This window comes from Pseudophryne corroboree, chromosome 1, assembly GCF_028390025.1.
Source record: "Pseudophryne corroboree isolate aPseCor3 chromosome 1, aPseCor3.hap2, whole genome shotgun sequence".
NCBI classification, from domain to species: Eukaryota; Metazoa; Chordata; class Amphibia; order Anura; family Myobatrachidae; genus Pseudophryne; species Pseudophryne corroboree.
In genome coordinates, this window is record NC_086444.1 from 322663292 (window position 1) to 322681082 (window position 17791).

Genomic DNA, 17791 nt, shown 5'->3' on the forward strand with positions numbered 1-17791 from the left:
AAACCGAATCCGCTCATCTCTACCGGAAACCAGGCTCAGTGAGGGGTAGGAGAGACATGCACTGTGCTGCACTCTCCGACCCTCCTCTCCCCTCAGACACGAGCAGCGGCAGCAGCAGAAGTCTAAGCTCAGTCTAAGCTCAGTGAGCAATACTGGGGGCATTACATGTATCTGGTACTGCTGAGAGTATTATGTATATCTGGCATTATGTGTAACTTGCACCTCTGGGGGCATTATGTATATCTGGCACTACTGTGGGCATTACATGTATCTGACACTGCTGGAGGTATAATGGGTATCTGTCATTATGTGTAACTGGCACTAGTGGGAGCATTATGTGTATCTGGCACTACTGGGGGCATTACATGTATCTGGCACTGCTGGGGTTATTACATGTATCTGGCACTGCTCGGGGCATTATATGTCTCTAACACTTCTGGGGGCATTACGTGTATCTGGCACTGCTGGTGGCATTAAATGTATTTGGCACTGATGGAGATATAATGGGCATCTGTCATTATGTGTAACTGGCACTAATGGGGGCATTTTGTGTATCTGCCACCACTGGGGGCATTACATGTATCTGTCACTGCTGGGGTTATTACTTGTATCTGTCACTGCTGGGGGCATAACATGTATCTGGCACTGCTGGGGTTATTACGTGTATCTGGCACTGCTGGGGGCATTACATGTATCTGGCACTGCTGGGGTTATTACGTGTATCTGGCACTGCTGGGGGCATTACATGTCTCTAACACTTCTGGGGGCATTACGTGTATCTGGCACTGTTGGGGCATTACATGTATCTAGCATTGCTAGGGGCATTGCGTGTATCTGGCACTGCCGAGGGCATTGTGTAACTGGCACTACTGGGGCATTATGTGTATCTGGCACTACTGGGGGCATTACACGTATCTGGCACTGCTGCGTGTATTATGTGTATCTGTCATTACATGTAACTGGCACCTCTGGGGGTATTATGTGTATCAGGCACTACTGGTAGTATTACGTGTATCTGGCACTGCTGGGGGTATTACGTGTATCTTGCACTGCTGGGGGCATTATGTGTCTCTAACACTTCTGGGGGCATTACGTATATCTGGCACTGCTGGGGGCATTACATGTATTTGGCATTGCTGGGGGCATTGCGTGTATCTGGCACTGCTAGGGGCATTATGTGTAACTGGCACTACTGGTGGCATTACAATTTTTACCCAATCCTCATTTCTCGCAGCAGTATGTGTCAGCAGCTGTTACTGTGGCCATTATGTGTAAGGCTGCCAATTATGTATGTAGTGGGGAAGGGGGGTTATAATATATATATATATATATATATATATATATATATATATTTATTTATTTATACTTTGATAACATAATTTACAGTTGCGAGGCCATGACCACTTAATTCAATAATTAACATGTGTGGTCAAATACTTTTGTTCAGATAGTGTATATAATAAATAATGCTAGTGCATTTATCATAATGTAGTAAATTAATAACAGCAATGAACTATAGAAAATATACTATAGTACTGTGCAGTATAATGTAATATATTAGGAAGAGGGGGCCTGGACTGCACACCCTAGCTACTTATAATGGGATGTGCTACCTAGCAGAGACTTACAACATAGAGTACTACAACATAGGAACAAGAGAGTGGGTGCACCATGCAACCAATATAATTATTATTACATTTAATAAGTATACATCATATTTGAGGCTTTTGGCATAAAATTAGCCTACCCACCAATCGTGAAGGTAACCTCATTGTGCAAGTCCCTAACATTATAGGGGGTTCGCCACCCCAGCCAAACCACCCCAGGGCAGAGTGTTAGTAGCTGCTCATTATTAGAGAGTGAAGTATCAGTGTTAAAAAAGTGAAGGTAGCTGATCAGTGTTTGGAGTATTCAGAAGTGAAAATAGATGTGTGAAAATGCTACATAAATAAAAACAAACACAGAGTGATATAAGTGTTATAATGATATAAGTGATAAAAGGGTCTATTTACTAAGTCTTGGGTGGAGATAAAGCGCACGGAGATAACGTACCAGTCAATCAGCTTCTAACTGCCATGTCACAGGCTGGGTTTGAAGAATGACAGGTAGGAGCTGATTGGCTGGTACTTTATCTCCATCCACTTTACCTCCCTCCAAGGCTTAGTAAATAGATCCTATAATGTGATATAGTTTGTAGGATGTAGTGCAACCTCAAGTTAACTGCGTCCTCGACATTCCTGTTCGCTCGGTATGCAGTTCGCATACCGAGCAAACATGAGTGTTGAGGACGCAGTTAACTTGGGGCTGCACTATATCCTACAGCACCTAGGCTGACCGGGCTCTTATGCGAGGGTCCTATTTGTCTACTTCAGTTCTGCATTCAACTCAATCATCCCAGTATACTGCAAGACAAACTCCTCTCCTTAGGGGTCCCAGAATCAACATGCATTTGGATCGTCGACTTCCTGGCAGCAAGGAAACAGGTTGTGAAAGCCGGGTCATCCGCATTTAGTAGGTGCACTATCAGCGCGAGGACCCCTCAAGGATGTGTCCTCACCCCCTGCTCTTCTCTCTATATACCAATGACTACACCTTGGCCGAGCAATCAGTAAAAATTAAAAAATTTGCAGACGACATCACCGTCATCGGCTTAATTAAGGACAAAGACGAATCTGCATACAGACGCGAAGTGGAATGGCTAACGCAGTGGTGCGGCAGGAACAACCTTGACCTAAATCCCCTCAAAACAGTTGAGATAGTGGTGGACTTCAGAAGGAAACCCAATGCCATGCAACCACTCGTAATAGCCGACAGCGTGGTTTCGTGGGTCGAATCCTTTAAATTCCTAGGGTCAAAAATTTCCAGAGACCTCAAATGGGAACCCAACATAAGCATTGTCGTAAAGACGGCCCAGCAGCGGATGTTCTGTCTGAGGCAACTCAGGAAATTCAACATCCCGCAGAAGCTGCTGCTCATCTTCTACACAGCGATAGTAGAATCGGTCCTATGTTCTTCGATCACAGTCTGGTATGGAGCTGCCAATGGCAGTGACAGACGGAGGCTGCAAAGGGTGGTGAGGACAGCTGACCTCCCTCCCGTCCAGGAATTATACCAGTCAAGGGTCAGGAAGCAAGCAGAGAAAATCGTGGCAGATATGCAGCCCCCAGTTCACAAAGTGTTTGAACCGCTTCCATCAGACAGACGCTACAGGTCCATTCCCGCAAAGTCGACCAGATCCATTAAAAGCTTCTTCCCACTAGCTGTCCACCAGCTGAACAATATATAAAAAGTCTTACATGTATAATATGTCTAATATGTCGAGTTTATCGTACAGTTGCAATGTGCAGTATGAACTCATACGTGTAATGTTTGCAGCATTAATACTTAATAATTGTATTTTGAGCGGAGTATACTTCCCTCATTAAAAGCTTCTTACTGTACCTTGATCATGCATTAACTGAAGAAAATGTCTGCTAGTTGGTGTAACGGCATTAAGTACATTTTTGCCTTAAAAAAAAAAATCCAGTACAGCAATCCTGGCCTGTCAGTAATGTACAAAGTCATGCAGTGCTGTGTGTGCTATTATGTAGTGGGCCCTTGGGAGCACAGTGTTTCCCATAGTGTGGAAATAAATAAAGGCTGGGATATGTTTCACACAGTATGGAAGCTAGCCAAACCCATCATTTATGTCTTAATTTATCTCCTTGGCTAGTTTTGAATGAGCCTTGATACTCATGCAAATTCATTTCCACATATACACAGTGAGCACTTGTGCTTTGCATGGCTAATTAGTGGCCAGATTGCTCCCAAAATACCCTTTATAATTTTTTTTTTTAATATCTATCTATCTATCTATCTATCTATCTATCTATCTATCTATCTATCTATCTATCTTCACTAACAGTTTGCTTATGTACCTATATGGATTGCTATACTCTTTTGTTCTGTATTTCGGATTAGTTGATGCAAAATAATAAATAATGACAGAACTAACATGTTAGGTACAACTATTGTCAGTGTGCCTTGAAATGACATTTTTACATCACTTACACAAGGTATCTATACTTTTTATCCCTCTCTCTCTAGATATATATATATATATATATATATATATATATACACTGCTCAAAAAAATAAAGGGAACACTTAAACAACACAATGTAACTCCAAGTCAATCACACTTCTGTGAAATCAAACTGTCCACTTAGGAAGCAACACTGATTGACAATCAATTTCACATGCTGTTGTGCAAATTAAATAGACAACAGGTGGGAGTTATAGGCAATTAGCAAGACACCCCCAATAAAGGAGTTGTTCTGCAGGTGGTGACCACAGACCACTTCTCAGCTCCTATGCTTTCTGGCTGATGTTTTGGTCACTTTTGAAAGCTGGCGGTGCTTTCACTGTAGTGGTAGCATGAGACGGAGTCTACAACCCACACAAGTGGCTCAGGTAGTGCAGCTCATCCAGGATGGCACATCAATGCGAGCTGTGGCAAGAAGGTTTGCTGTGTCTGTCAGCGTAGTGTCCAGAGTATGGAGGCACTACCAGGAGACAGGCCAGTACATCAGGAGACATGGAGGAGACCATAGGAGGGCAACAACCCAGCAGCAGGACCGCTACCTCCGCCTTTGTGCAAGGAGGAACAGGAGGAGCACTGCCAGAGCCCTGCAAAATGATCTCCAGCAAGCCACAAATGTGCATGTGTCTACTCAAACGATCAGAAACAGACTCCATGAGGGTGGTATGAGGGCCCGACGTCCACAGGTGGGGGTTGTGCTTACAGCCCAACACCGTACAGAACGTTTGGCATTTGCCAGAGAACACCAAGATTGGCAAATTCGCCACTGGTGCCCTGTGCTCTTGACAGATGAAAGTAGGTTCTCACTGAGCACATGTGACAGACATGCCTGCAACATCCTCCAGCATGACCGATTTGGCAGTGGGTCAGTAATGGTGTGGGGTGGCATTTCTTTGGGGTGCCGCACAGCCCTCCATGTGCTCGCCAGAGGTAGCCTGACTGCCATTAGGTACCGAGATGAGATCCTCAGACCCCTTGTGAGATTGTATGCTGGTGCGGTTGGCCCTGGGCTCCTCCTAATGCAAGACAATGCTAGACCTCATGTGGCTGGAGTGTGTCAGCAGTTCCTGCAAGACGAAGGCATTGATGCTATGGACTGGGCCGCCCGTTCCCCAGACCTGAATCCTATTGAGCACATCTGGGACATCATGTCTCACTCCATCCACCAACGCCACGTTGCTCCACAGACTGTCCAGGAGTTGGCGGATGCTTTAGTCCAGGTCTGGGAGGACATCCCTCAGGAGACCATCCGCCACCTCATCAGGAGCATGCCCAGGCGTTGTAGGGAGGTCATACAGGGACGTGGAGGCCACACACACTACTGAGCCTCATTTTGACTTGTTTTAAGGACATTACATCAAAGTTGGATCAGCCTGTAGTGTGTTTTTCCACTTTCATTTTGAGTGTGACTCCAAATCCAGACCTCCATGGGTTAACAAATTTGATTTCCATTGATAATTTTTGTGGGATTTTGTTAACTGCACATTCAACTATGTAAAGAACAAAGTATTTAATAAGAATATTTCATTCATTCAGATCTAGGATGTGTTATTTTAGTGTTCCTTTTATTTTTTTGAGCAGTATATATATATATATATATACATATACAGTATATATATCCATTCAATGTCTTAAAGTGGCTTTGCTACTTTAAAGAGACAAGCACAAAAAGCTTTCCTTCTTTCTTTCTTTCTTTCTTTCTTTTTCTCTACGCTACTATACTCTCATGGGAGCACCTTCATGAACTAAACAAATGCATGTATGTCAATATATTAAGCCATGAAGTGAATCCACCTTTTCTTCAACCAATATCAGTAGGTGGCTATTACCAGTGTTGAGGTCTCCCTCCCCGTCCCCGTTTTCCCACAATAGTACTTTAAAAAGACGTTACACTGTACATCAAATATAAAATACGCAATTTAAATGCAAATGCCATACAAACCACCTAAGTCTTGTAAACTAGTAGACACTTAGGACAGTGGTTCCTAAACTTTCTTGGATCACGCACCCTAGAGTTTCAGCCTTTTTTCAACTGCACCCCTAGACCAAAATTGAGAAATTCTGTAAAAGTTATTAAATTAAGTAAATTGTGCTTACCTGTGATACTTGGGTTCAGTTATGTGGTGGGTGACAGGGTTGTGTTTGCGCACATATTTTAGAATTTTGCCAATGCCTTTTCACGTCTTTTTTTAGTGAAAAGGCATTGTCGAAAAATGCCTCAAAATCAGCGAAAACAGACAGCATTTTCGCTGGCGCAGGTGCAAAAACACATGGATTCACTGATCCACATGTTTTTTGCTCCTACTGAATTTTTCACCTAGGCAAAAAAACGGCCCTGCTATTAAATCCCCATTCACCCTAAAAAATAGCAAAGAGTGCAGTTTTTCGCCTAGGTGAAAAAATGGTCCTGATTGAATACCCCCCTATGGCTGATATGGTTCAATGCTCAGTTGTCAATCCTAGAAATTAAATATATTATACTGGTGTTTCACAATTCTGGTCATCATGCACACCCATGGTTATGATTACCATTATTCAATTTCATTCTATCATTTTAGATTACCACCTCACGTCCTAACGGCAGTCTTTGCCTTTTTCTAAACTGCACTTGTGCAAAAATTAACTTCTTCCCTTTCTTTACCTTACATAATTATGCTAATCACACAGAGCAATTATGTATATACAGTAGGTGAGGTGAACTGTTAACTTGTTTGTATTAGTCTATATTCATGTAACTTCTTGTCATTGCATTCCACTTGTTTTGCACTATGGAACCGTTGTGGCACATTATGAATTAACAATAATAATAGTGACATTCCTGTGTGCCTTGATCTCAAGTGTCATGGGATTTTTCATGCACATTCATTTGACCTGATGGTGCTGCATGGGAGAAGCAAGGATAAGAGTATAGGGCACATGCAGAATTATTTTCAGATGCTACAGACACCTCTTCATGTGACTAATGTGTGTCACTGTAATGTTACTTTTTCCGAAAACACTTTTGCAAAAAGATGTTTTCCATTTACTTAATTGTAAAGTTTTGCTGGCAAATTTTCATAGTTGGAAACAAATCACTAGATTTGCGCATTTAAAATAAAATGACTATTATTTTTACTTATTGCTTAGAACTGTGCTGGAATATAAAACACTGTACTTATTTTGTTATTCTTTATTGCTCTAAGCACATTATGTGGGATTTGATTTATACTTATAGAATATTATAAATATGATTCTTACTCTTGCTTTCAATTACTATATATTCATTTTTTTAATAATACATAAAACAATGGTGTTGGTGAGTGTATAACATTTGTGTGCCACTATAAAGATATTTTCAAACATTAACCATATATGACTTTGCTCCAACCTGTAAAGCTTAATGCAATATATTTTCATGACTACGGCCACAAGTCCCATGTGTGCCCCACATGCAGTGCATATGGTTTTACCCATTAGAGGAAAATGTTGTTTTGCAATCAACCTTGAATTAGGCCCTTCATAATGTTGCAAAACTGTGCATTTTAAGTAATCTCCCAGACGCCATGTAAATATAAATATTTTTGCTAAACAAATTGGCTACTGGGGCAAAACTGAAAGAAAAAAAAAATGTTGGGAAGTGGCGCTGCACTTTGTAGACAATGCCTAGTCATAATATTTCACAGTGCTCACATCTTTGCTGACCTGAAAAGCTTCTATTCATTTGGTGAAATGCTCTACCAATTGTGCAGCATACAATATAATCCTGTTATCCAGAATTGCTGAACTCCGTGTTCCCTCGTACCCAACATGGGGCAGCCACTTGGATTAAACATAAAGCTTCCAGTATAGTAGTAGGTACTAGCACAACAAACTTTTATTGTTAGCTAGACTCTATAGTTAATTGACGAATGTGTAAACATGAGCCGCTGCAACTGATGTGCTGTTTGATGACGCTATTTGCTTTTCGTGTTTAAAAGCAGCTTTTATTAATTGTTTTTTTATTGGAAAATTTTGCAAGATCCAAATAAAACAAAGTACACCCAAGCACAAACACAAAGATAAATAGGGACCCCAGTGTTTTGGTTTTGGCAAAACCACCCTCAAGCGTTTTGGTTTGGATTCAGATTTTAGTTTGGTTTTAAATCAATAAAAATTGATAATCATTGATATGAATCAATAAAAACTGCTAAAATTATGTAAATCTTACAATCTAAAACCTGAAATTCATATTTAAAAACTAAATTCTAAACCACGGGAAGATTCGAAACAGGACTCTGATCAGATCTTCTCGGGGGATTAGGACCGCGTTAAGGTTTAGTACGGATCCACAAAATTTAGGTAGATTCGAATTTCTGGAGAACAAAACTGCACATCTCTAATCAGAACTAGCACCAATACAGCATATAAACAGGTTAAAATAGTATCACAAAATTCTCCATAATAACACAATAAAAAATAATTGAGAATGGAAGCAAAAGCAAATACAGATATAATCACCACTTGAAACAAGATCGCACTGGAAAAACACTACCTTGCTTGGCATCTCAAAGTCAAAGCCAGGAAGAAACAGTTGGTAGGAACAAAGCAGAGGCTCCCAAATGTAGGATGCAGGAGTAGGCATGAGATTTGTAACAGGCATATTTGGGAATTCCTTTTTATTTTTTTGTTTTTATATAAGCTTTTAAACTTTTATAAATGAGCTGCAATGTTTGCTTTCCTAGAATTTCAGCTGTGCTTGGCTGCATCCTGAAGGAGAAGCAGGCAATTTGTGGTTATTATTCAATGAGAATGTATAGTAGGTCACTAATACTTGCTGTAGCGGTCTTCAATATTTAGGGGTACTGTTGTTATGGTATTGTGTCAATCAAGTTCCTCACTAAGTAGTGTGAGGATCCCCATGGATGGCCGTCCGGCTGCCATGTCTATACTGGTGGGGAATGCACAAATATGGCCAGTGTAGGAATGACTTTGGTATTCATTATCAGGCCAATTGTACTTAAATTGTCTTAATCCCCAATCCATACATACAAACAACACTAAAAGAAAATGACAAATAAAACACAAAATTACACATACAGCACTATGCAATACATACTACAATGCATACCATGTACCATTTCTGCTGCAATGTGTCCTTTGTGTATCTTATTACCCCCGCCGCCCCATACTCACACACTCCTTCATACATGTATTTCATATCTCTACTACCTTGTTTTCACACGTGTCAGACCCATAACCTTACACCTATGTCTCTTTTTCACATTTTTAATGTATGCCCTCATTGTATCCTCCTTGCCTCATTTATGCCACCCCTTTGTGTCTGCTATGTTTCTAATATTTGTCACCATATTGTATGTGTCTCCTTGCCTCAAGTATATTGCCTTATTTTATTTGCTCCCTTTCCTCTTTCTACAACAGGTCTTGGTTTGTTCCTTTGTACCCGTATTTCTAAAGCCGTGCATGATATAATCCTGTCGGTGTTCTCTGCCACCTTGCTTATTTGGCTGTATATACAAGGGCGTAGCTACCATGGGTGCAGGGAGTGCAGCTGCTATGGGGCCCAGAGCTGAGAGGGGCCCACCTTCCCTGTCACAGTTACATGTGTTATATACATTTTTCACCATTGGGTGGTACGTAGGGGTCCTTTCAAACTTTTTCCTTGGGGCCTGCAACATATCTAGGTATGCCCCTGGACTTACTCATTTTAGTGTGGTATAAAATGAACTGGAGGACATTTTAATGTTGTATAATATGAACCAGGGCACTGTAATGAGGCACAATATGAATGGGGAGCACTATATATCATAATGTGAATTGGGGGTACTGTGCAACATAATGTGTACTGGCAGCTCTGAAATGTGACATAAGGTGAACTTAAGCATTACTGCGATTTCATAAAAGAAACTAGGGCCCTACTATGGGGCCTAACATTAAATAATGCTCTACTATGGTTCAGAAAATGAACTAGGGCACTATTATAGGGCATAAAATGAACTGCTGCAGAGAAGTGTTTCTGTAGAAGCAAAGGGATGGGGGACCCTTCAAAATGTTGCTATGGGGCCCACAAAGTTCTGGCTACGCCCCTGTATATATACCATTTGACTACTTAATGTGTGTGCAATGTCTTTGGTCTATGTCTAATCTACTATGTTCCTTTCTCTTATGTGTTCTCTTGTTTCACTGTTGAATGTGTGTACATTATTGGCGATGGTAATATGTGTGTTCTATTGGTGAGTAATAATAAACTCCAGCAGATCCCTAAAATTCACAAAGCAGCCCAGTGCTTAACCAATGGAGTGTTTTATTGAGCAGTAATGTGATTGTGCAGCAGCACTCACAGTTATGCACAGACTCTTGCATGGAGCTGTGCATACAGATCACCAGCTGGTGGGTAGCGGAGCTTTTATAAGCCAGCGGTTGTGCTTTTCAGTGGGTTTTGGAAGCATATATTGCAATGTCTCACAGAGTTATGTGGAACACTACTGTGCCCCACTGTGGCACTCTTATACATTGGCAAGATAGCGCCGTGCATATGCAGAAGACCAAAAGGCGGCCATCTTGGTAAAAGACTTTATGTCTCTGTTAAGGAGCATCATGGAGACTGTACAGTAGCGCTAACCACATTTCAACACTAATGTCTAGATTTATGAAGCCTTGGAGAGTGATAAATTGCATGGTGATAAAGTACCAGCCAATCAGCTCCTAACTACCATGTTACAGGCTGTGTTTGAAAAATGACAGTTAGGAGCTGATTGGTTGGTAATTTATCACTCTCCAAGGCTTGATCAATCTGGGCCGGTCTGCCATATTGCCAAAACTAAGCTGCCCTTAATTTGGTCAGATCTTGTCTTGCCTTATGTATGATCAAATTTTTGTCCCCTTCTTCTAATCTAATCTGTCCTCCTTTGATCTACATTGTACGGTCTACCATACATTCTACCCTGTAATTACTTCTGGTCTTCTGTGTCCTATTGCATCTTGTCTTCCTTCCTTTATCTTGTCCAAGTCCTAATGCATCTTCTCATTTCTTCCTATCTGCCCCCTTGCAAACAGATTGCCCTGACTTGCCCTATGCTTCTGGAAATGGCTTTAATAAACTTTAACTAAAACAGAAATATCACATGCTATTATATAGACCTAATTGTAACTGTCTTATTGAACATGGTCAAATTATATTGGAATTAAAAACAAAATAAAAACAGAGTAACATAACAGTTATAGGTAGTTGCTGAAGGTACACATATCGCATGAAAATAACATCCATGACTTCCTCAGAACATCACTGTTTATTATCTGAGTAAATGGGATGTTATCCCTGATATGCAAATACTGCTGATACTTCTGTGTTCTAATTTGTTCATTTATATAATACTGATTGCTAAGTATTTTGCTTATTTTCAGCTCCTCAGCAGACATCTTATGCATGGTTACTAAGCACATTTGCGTTACCCACAATGAGCTGCAGAAAGTGTCATGCTGCTGAGGTGTTTGTGCATTGTTAGGTTCTTGATGCATTGCTTGCTGTCATCGGAGATGCACTGCTAAATTGTTTTTACCTACATTCTCTCTTCTTAAGGGTCAAAGCTGCTCTTGGTGCAAAAGTGATTGCTGTGAGAGTGAATGACTCTGAAAAGTGGAAGGTTCAAAGACTGATGGAGCCAGGAGAAAAACAAACAACTGTCACTCTAGATTGTGTTCATCAAGGTTCATTTATCCAGAGCAGGTATGTAATTCCACAGAAAAGCAATGGTTACCTAATTTACCTGATCATGCATAGATGGGGCTATCTGTTTCTCATCTACTGTAACGTCACAGCATGAAACATTGTGTAACTTTGAGACAGGAAAACATTGTGTAGCAATAAGCTTCTTAGATCTTCAAGAAACTGTTTTTTTTTTTTTTTTGGTACTAATTCTCCTTTTTGTACAGTGAAATTCACATAGCATTTTACCTCCCATTAAATTATATATTATAAGGGGCTACTATATATACTGTATATGTGTATATTCTGTCAGTACTGTGTAATAATATCTGTGAAAGCTACAGTATGGATTGAATTATCTGGCAGTGCCCCCTGCATTGGGTAAATGAGGGAATTTCTCTATCATACCTGTAGGCAGTGTCGGAATGGGGGCAAAGGTTCAGCATTTTCACATCCATGATCACATGATCATCAATCACTCTTGATCTGGTCACTGCACAAAGGGGCCCTACACATTTGACGATGCGCCGCCGAGGTACCCGACGGCCGAAACGGCCGACGAGCGACCCGGCGGCGGGGGGGCAGTGACGGGGGGAGTGAAGTTTCTTCACTCCCCCCGTCACGCGGCTGCATTGAAGTGCAGGCAAATATGGATGAGATCGTCCATATTGGCCTGCATGCACAGCCGACGGGAGACCAGCGATGAACGAGCACGGGGCCGCGCATCGTTCATCGCTGGAGTCTCCACACTGAAAGATATGAACGAGTTCTCGTTCATTTATGAACGAGATCGTTCATATCTTTCAGAAAATCGGCCAGTGTGTAGGGCCTATAATTCATGATCTTTTTAATACTACAGAGGAGATGAATCAAGCTTTCTAAAGAGGACTAGGATAGAAGTTGTCCAAACAGTCAGCTTCTAGCTATCATTTATAAATGATATTCTATAATAAATATTGATTATTTGGGGCAACTACTCTACCTGCACTTTTCAGAAGGTTTGACACATTTCTACCTTAATCACGTTGATATGCTAGGTTAGGACTAGGTGGGCTCTACTGTAAATTGCAGTATAGAAGAAATGTATGACAGGTCCACAGAACCTTTACACAATTCATATTTTGTGTTTAATTACCAAAATGTCCCCCTAAAACAGGTGAATTGTGACCGCTGACATTCTGTCTGTCAGGATATCCATCCCAACCCGATTACAGGTGCTTTTAATTAATTGGCCTAGCTTCTGGCTGACAACTGATTGAGGCAAAACCTGGACTGGACCCTTCAGTCCTGCTGCTGCTGCTGCTGCTCTGCTAAACCTGGGAAATTCTGATATTCCACATTAACCACATGTGGAACTACGCTGTGCTTGCCACAATATATATCTCACTGTGGTCCAGATGATCAAGCCTTGGAGAGTGATAAATAGTACGATGATAAACTACCAACCAATCAGCTCCTGTCATGTTTTAAACACAGTGTGTGACATGTCAGTTATGACCTGATTGGCTGGTACTTTATCACAGTGCTATTTATCACTCTCCAAGGCTCTCTCAGCAGCTGTGCTGTACAATTAAGATTGCCATAAATTGATTGCTTTGAAATAACAGTAGCACCCGGTTGTACTTAACAATGTTGCAGTAATGGTTAGCTTTACCATCACTAGTTAACCTACTATTCCAGCCAGAAAAAAACAGTAAACATTTCTTTTATTTCTGTTTCAGTCTGAGTTCTACTTCGTACCTAGCACAATACAACTTAATATCCATTATTTAATAATACATAGACAAAAGACTGTATGCTGTGTTAAACCCATTTATGGAATATTAGATGCTCCAGTTAGCCATGCTCAGTTTAAAGCTTGTATTCTTACCTTAAACTGTGCCGTACATACTGTACATACATACTGTACATACTGTACATTGAGATATTGTAAAGTAATTGCTTATTTAGTTAATAATAGCCAATGATAGGTTTTGACATATTTCTATATTTCTAGATTAAACATGATACTCGATTGTTTTTTGAGGGGGGAAAAATAAAACAAATATCTTCATGTTAAACTGGCCACACATACAAACACGTATTCAATGTTGCATCGTGTCCACCCCCAAAATGATTAAAATAGCACAAAATGATCTACAGTAACTTAAATCAATTAGATCATCTTGCCAAGAAATATGCTGTCTGTTTGTCTGTGTGGGTCAGTGTCTGAAGACCATGCATATAGGCCTTTAAGTGATAGGGGCATCACCAAAAGCCACAAATGTCATCTGTGTAATTTGACCACCTACATATATGGCCAAAAGGAGTGATGTGATTCATCAAATCCAACACATATATAGCTAAATCCATAATTCACAGGAATATTTTGGGTGGATCTGCCTGTGAGAATCAGATTCAAATATTTAGGGGTCTTTTTATTAACATTATTTGTACTAAAATAATGTGAAAAAGGGTGTTTTCACACCCTTTTCACATTATTTTAGTATCACCTGAATGTATTAAAGGGCATTTGGAGCTGTTTTCATGAAAAAAAACTGCTACAAACCCTTTAATTCACTTTTTTTTAAGTAACCCACATTGCATTTCCCATACTTATAATGGGAAATGTGATGTGGCCAAATTTACTAAAATGTGAAAAAATACCGCAGTGTGCCCTGTGATAATCTCGCCAGCTCAGGCTGGCGAGTTCACAGGGCAGCACTGCGATAATGTGGCATTTGCCCAGCTTTCTCTGCCCCTGGCAGAGAAAGCTGAGCGGGGACCCGGCAGAGTGATCAGCTATGTGTTTCTGATGGATACACAAGCTGATCACAGTGTAAAAAATAAAAAAAAAGTTACAAACCCCCCAAAACCATACTCTCCTGTCCAGGGAGCCGATGTCCGCTGCTCCGTTGAGCGCTGCTGGGCGCCAGGTTCCCCATGTGCTGCAATGTGACCCCGGTGCAGTAAAGTGATGCTGCAAAGCGACAGTGCACTTTACAGCACTGGTGGTCACCGAAGCGCACAGGTTCCGGCGCCCGGCAGCCTAGCAGAAGCAGCGCGGACCGGCTCCCTTGACTGGTGAGTATATTGATCTTCTTGTGGGGGGGGGGGGGGGTCCGCGGCACGTGGGGGTAGTCACGACAGGGGGGTCGACCAAGCGGCGGCGGTAGTGGCGATGTCGGCGGTGGTGGCGCATGCGCAGTAGGACATCAGGGTATTTTTTACGAAAAATCCCCCGATGATGCTGCGAAGAGGCATCGCAGGGACAGAGCTTGACCGCAAGCTTTGTTCCTGCATGCGATAATTGATACATACCTGCGATGTAATCAATTATCGCAGTGCAAGTTTGGGCGATTTTAGCACCTGTCATCCGCATCCTGGATGCGGTGGTGATAAATAGGCCCCTTAGCCTGCAGAGGTTGCAATCAGAATGCTTATGTTTTGTAAATAATATTTCCCAGAAAAGCTAGCAGCTAGCCTATTTTATTAAATAGTGTTACTTACTATGTGCCTGTGTTGCAGACGATCAAGAATTATTTTGCAAAACAAAATAGTTCTGTACTATTTATTTTTGGTTTTAACACAAAATTCACATTTAAAAATGAATCCATCAGTCAGGACATCACCACAAAGCAGGTTCCCCTAACCCCACCCCTTTGCTTTTCATACAGTTTCTTCCTGTTCAGCTTCTCCCCTCTTCTGCAACCTGTTGGTGTCCTTCATGGACCAGTTCACTGTCCCTTCTTCTGTTCTCCCTTTGCATTTTCTCCTTGGGTGAAATCATCAGCTGAAATCATTCAATATCATAGCTATGATGATGATACTCAAATATACCTCTATGTCCAACCTCTCCCCCTCTCTCCTCACTCATGTCTCTAGCTGTCTGTCTACTATAATCTTCTGTACACACTAGCATTGTATTAAATATAAGATGTCTAAGACTAAGGCTGGTTGCACACTAGAACGATGTGTACCCAGCCGATCAGACACCAGATGAGACTCTGCTTTGCAAGTGTGTGTACACTTGCATGATGCAGGGGACGACGGCACGGTGTAGGATGCGCAGCATGGCATTGTACATGATATCTTCATACATGATATCTTCTTGTTGGCTGTGCAGAATGGCCAAATGCTACTGTAGGAGCATAAAAATCAGCATACACACTGAACAATCCAGAAGATATGATGTTCTTATTTGGCTGGAAACAACATATCGGTCCGACATAGTTCTAGTGTTTACCCACCCTAAGCTTATCGTCTTCCACTTGTAACATGAATATTGTTTGTTATTGCTTGTTTCTCTTTAATTAAATTTATATGGTTATTATTAGTATTAGCAAGAATGTGTAATTCAGGTAAATATACTGGGGAAAACTATATAAATTTACGTTATATGTAAATAATGTAATAGTGGTCTGTTCACATAGTTTTAATAAAGCAGTGGTTGTGTGTATTTTGAGGTGGGCTCGAGACATTGTGAGATTGGCAATAGCCTGCAGGGCCGCCAAGGCGGGAAACAAAGGTACTTCACATCTCCCTCGCGCTGCGGAGCAACACTCTGTAGGGCGGGAATAGCTGTCCACGAGCGGGGGTTCAGGGCTGACCGCGAGCTGCTTAGATTGGGAAGCACTGGTTGGCGGTGACTAGGGACAACGGACCAATTGCGAAAGGCTGTGCGGCGCGAGTCTTTTGAACCATGAGTATAAACAGAGCTCATTTTCGCTGCTGGGGAGTCTGCTGTTCCCCCGGGTAGTGTGTGCACTTGATCTCCAGCGCATCGCTAAATGAGCTGTGGCGGCGCTGAGGGGATCATATAGCATACCGGCACCGGGCATACCTGCTGATAGATGCTGGAGCAGGGGGAGGCGAGCCACTGATGAATGGGCGGAGGCCGGTCTGCCGCGGTAGTAGTGAAGCTGAGCGGAGAGGAAGCAGCAGGAAGCTGGTGAGCGGTTCCCTAGCAACCGAGGGGAAGCCGTATCTATGCCGCATCCAGTTGGCTGAAGCGGGGGCATTGCAAAGTAAAAGCACCTCCTGTAGCCGCACCTTATAGCCTGTCAGCGCCTGTCAGAAAGCTGGGGGAGGAGTTGGTGACTCACCGCACAGCCGCAGCAGCATCTTCAAACGGAGTAAGTGACAATATCCCGCTCCCACACTGCACCCGGCACTATAGAGTGGAGTACACGATAAAATACGTACTTAGTGAGGGATAGCAGCAAATGGGAATGACATGGGGCAATAAGCCCAGAATATGTCTCGGTGCCCTTATTCATTCATTATATGGCACCCTAATATTGGAAGCTAACTCCAAGTGGCTGGAATAGCTGAAGAAATAATTAGAACATAATTATACTACACATGTCATAACTAAGCAACTGGTGAAAACGGTAGCCTCTATGATTAAGTAATTAACTATAACTGTAAATATGCATAGAGACTGAGCAATAATAAGAAGAGATGGTTGCTAAGCCTAGCCTCAGTTAAAGCAGATTTGTATGACAACATATATGATTGCTTAACGGACAATAAGCTAAAGCCGTTATAATTGTAATAGATGTTATGAGCTTAGAACTGAAGAAACAGTTATTTAACTTTTACCTATTCTAGCAACCATCCATATACTGTAAGATTATAACTGTACTTGAAAGGTCTATTGGCTCAAGCATAACTATACCAGTGGATCTCATTCAATATAGACAGGAAAGCAGAAGACACATTGTTATTCATAAACATTTATATTTGTGTCTACATCCTGCTCAAGTGGATACAGTTATCAAATATAATCCTCAGTCAACCTGACTTTCTAGGATACAAAAAGGTAACATCAACTTGCTACAATATTAACCTACTACATAAAGGAAACAGTTGCAATAATTGTCAAGGAGACATAATATTTCTGCAGTCCAAGGAGAAACATAAGAAGTACACAGCCGGTGTTATGATGAATTTAAGCTAATTTCATCTAGTCATTAATTCCCGGATAACTTTGTTTGGTATATATATTGACAGAATTACCACAGGTCCATTTATAGGATAACTGTTAA

At 41.5% G+C, this 17791-nt stretch overlaps 1 protein-coding gene across 1 annotated transcript in view; it reads left to right on the forward strand.

Annotated features, from left to right (window-relative positions):
• TMEM132B (transmembrane protein 132B) overlaps positions 1 to 17791 on the forward strand; it is a 926737-nt gene that overhangs the window by 361899 nt on the left and 547047 nt on the right. Inside the window, exon 3 of the mRNA XM_063964601.1 lies at positions 11637 to 11783. Coding sequence (XP_063820671.1) covers positions 11637 to 11783 — 147 coding nt within the window. The remainder of the gene's footprint in view (positions 1 to 11636; positions 11784 to 17791) is intronic.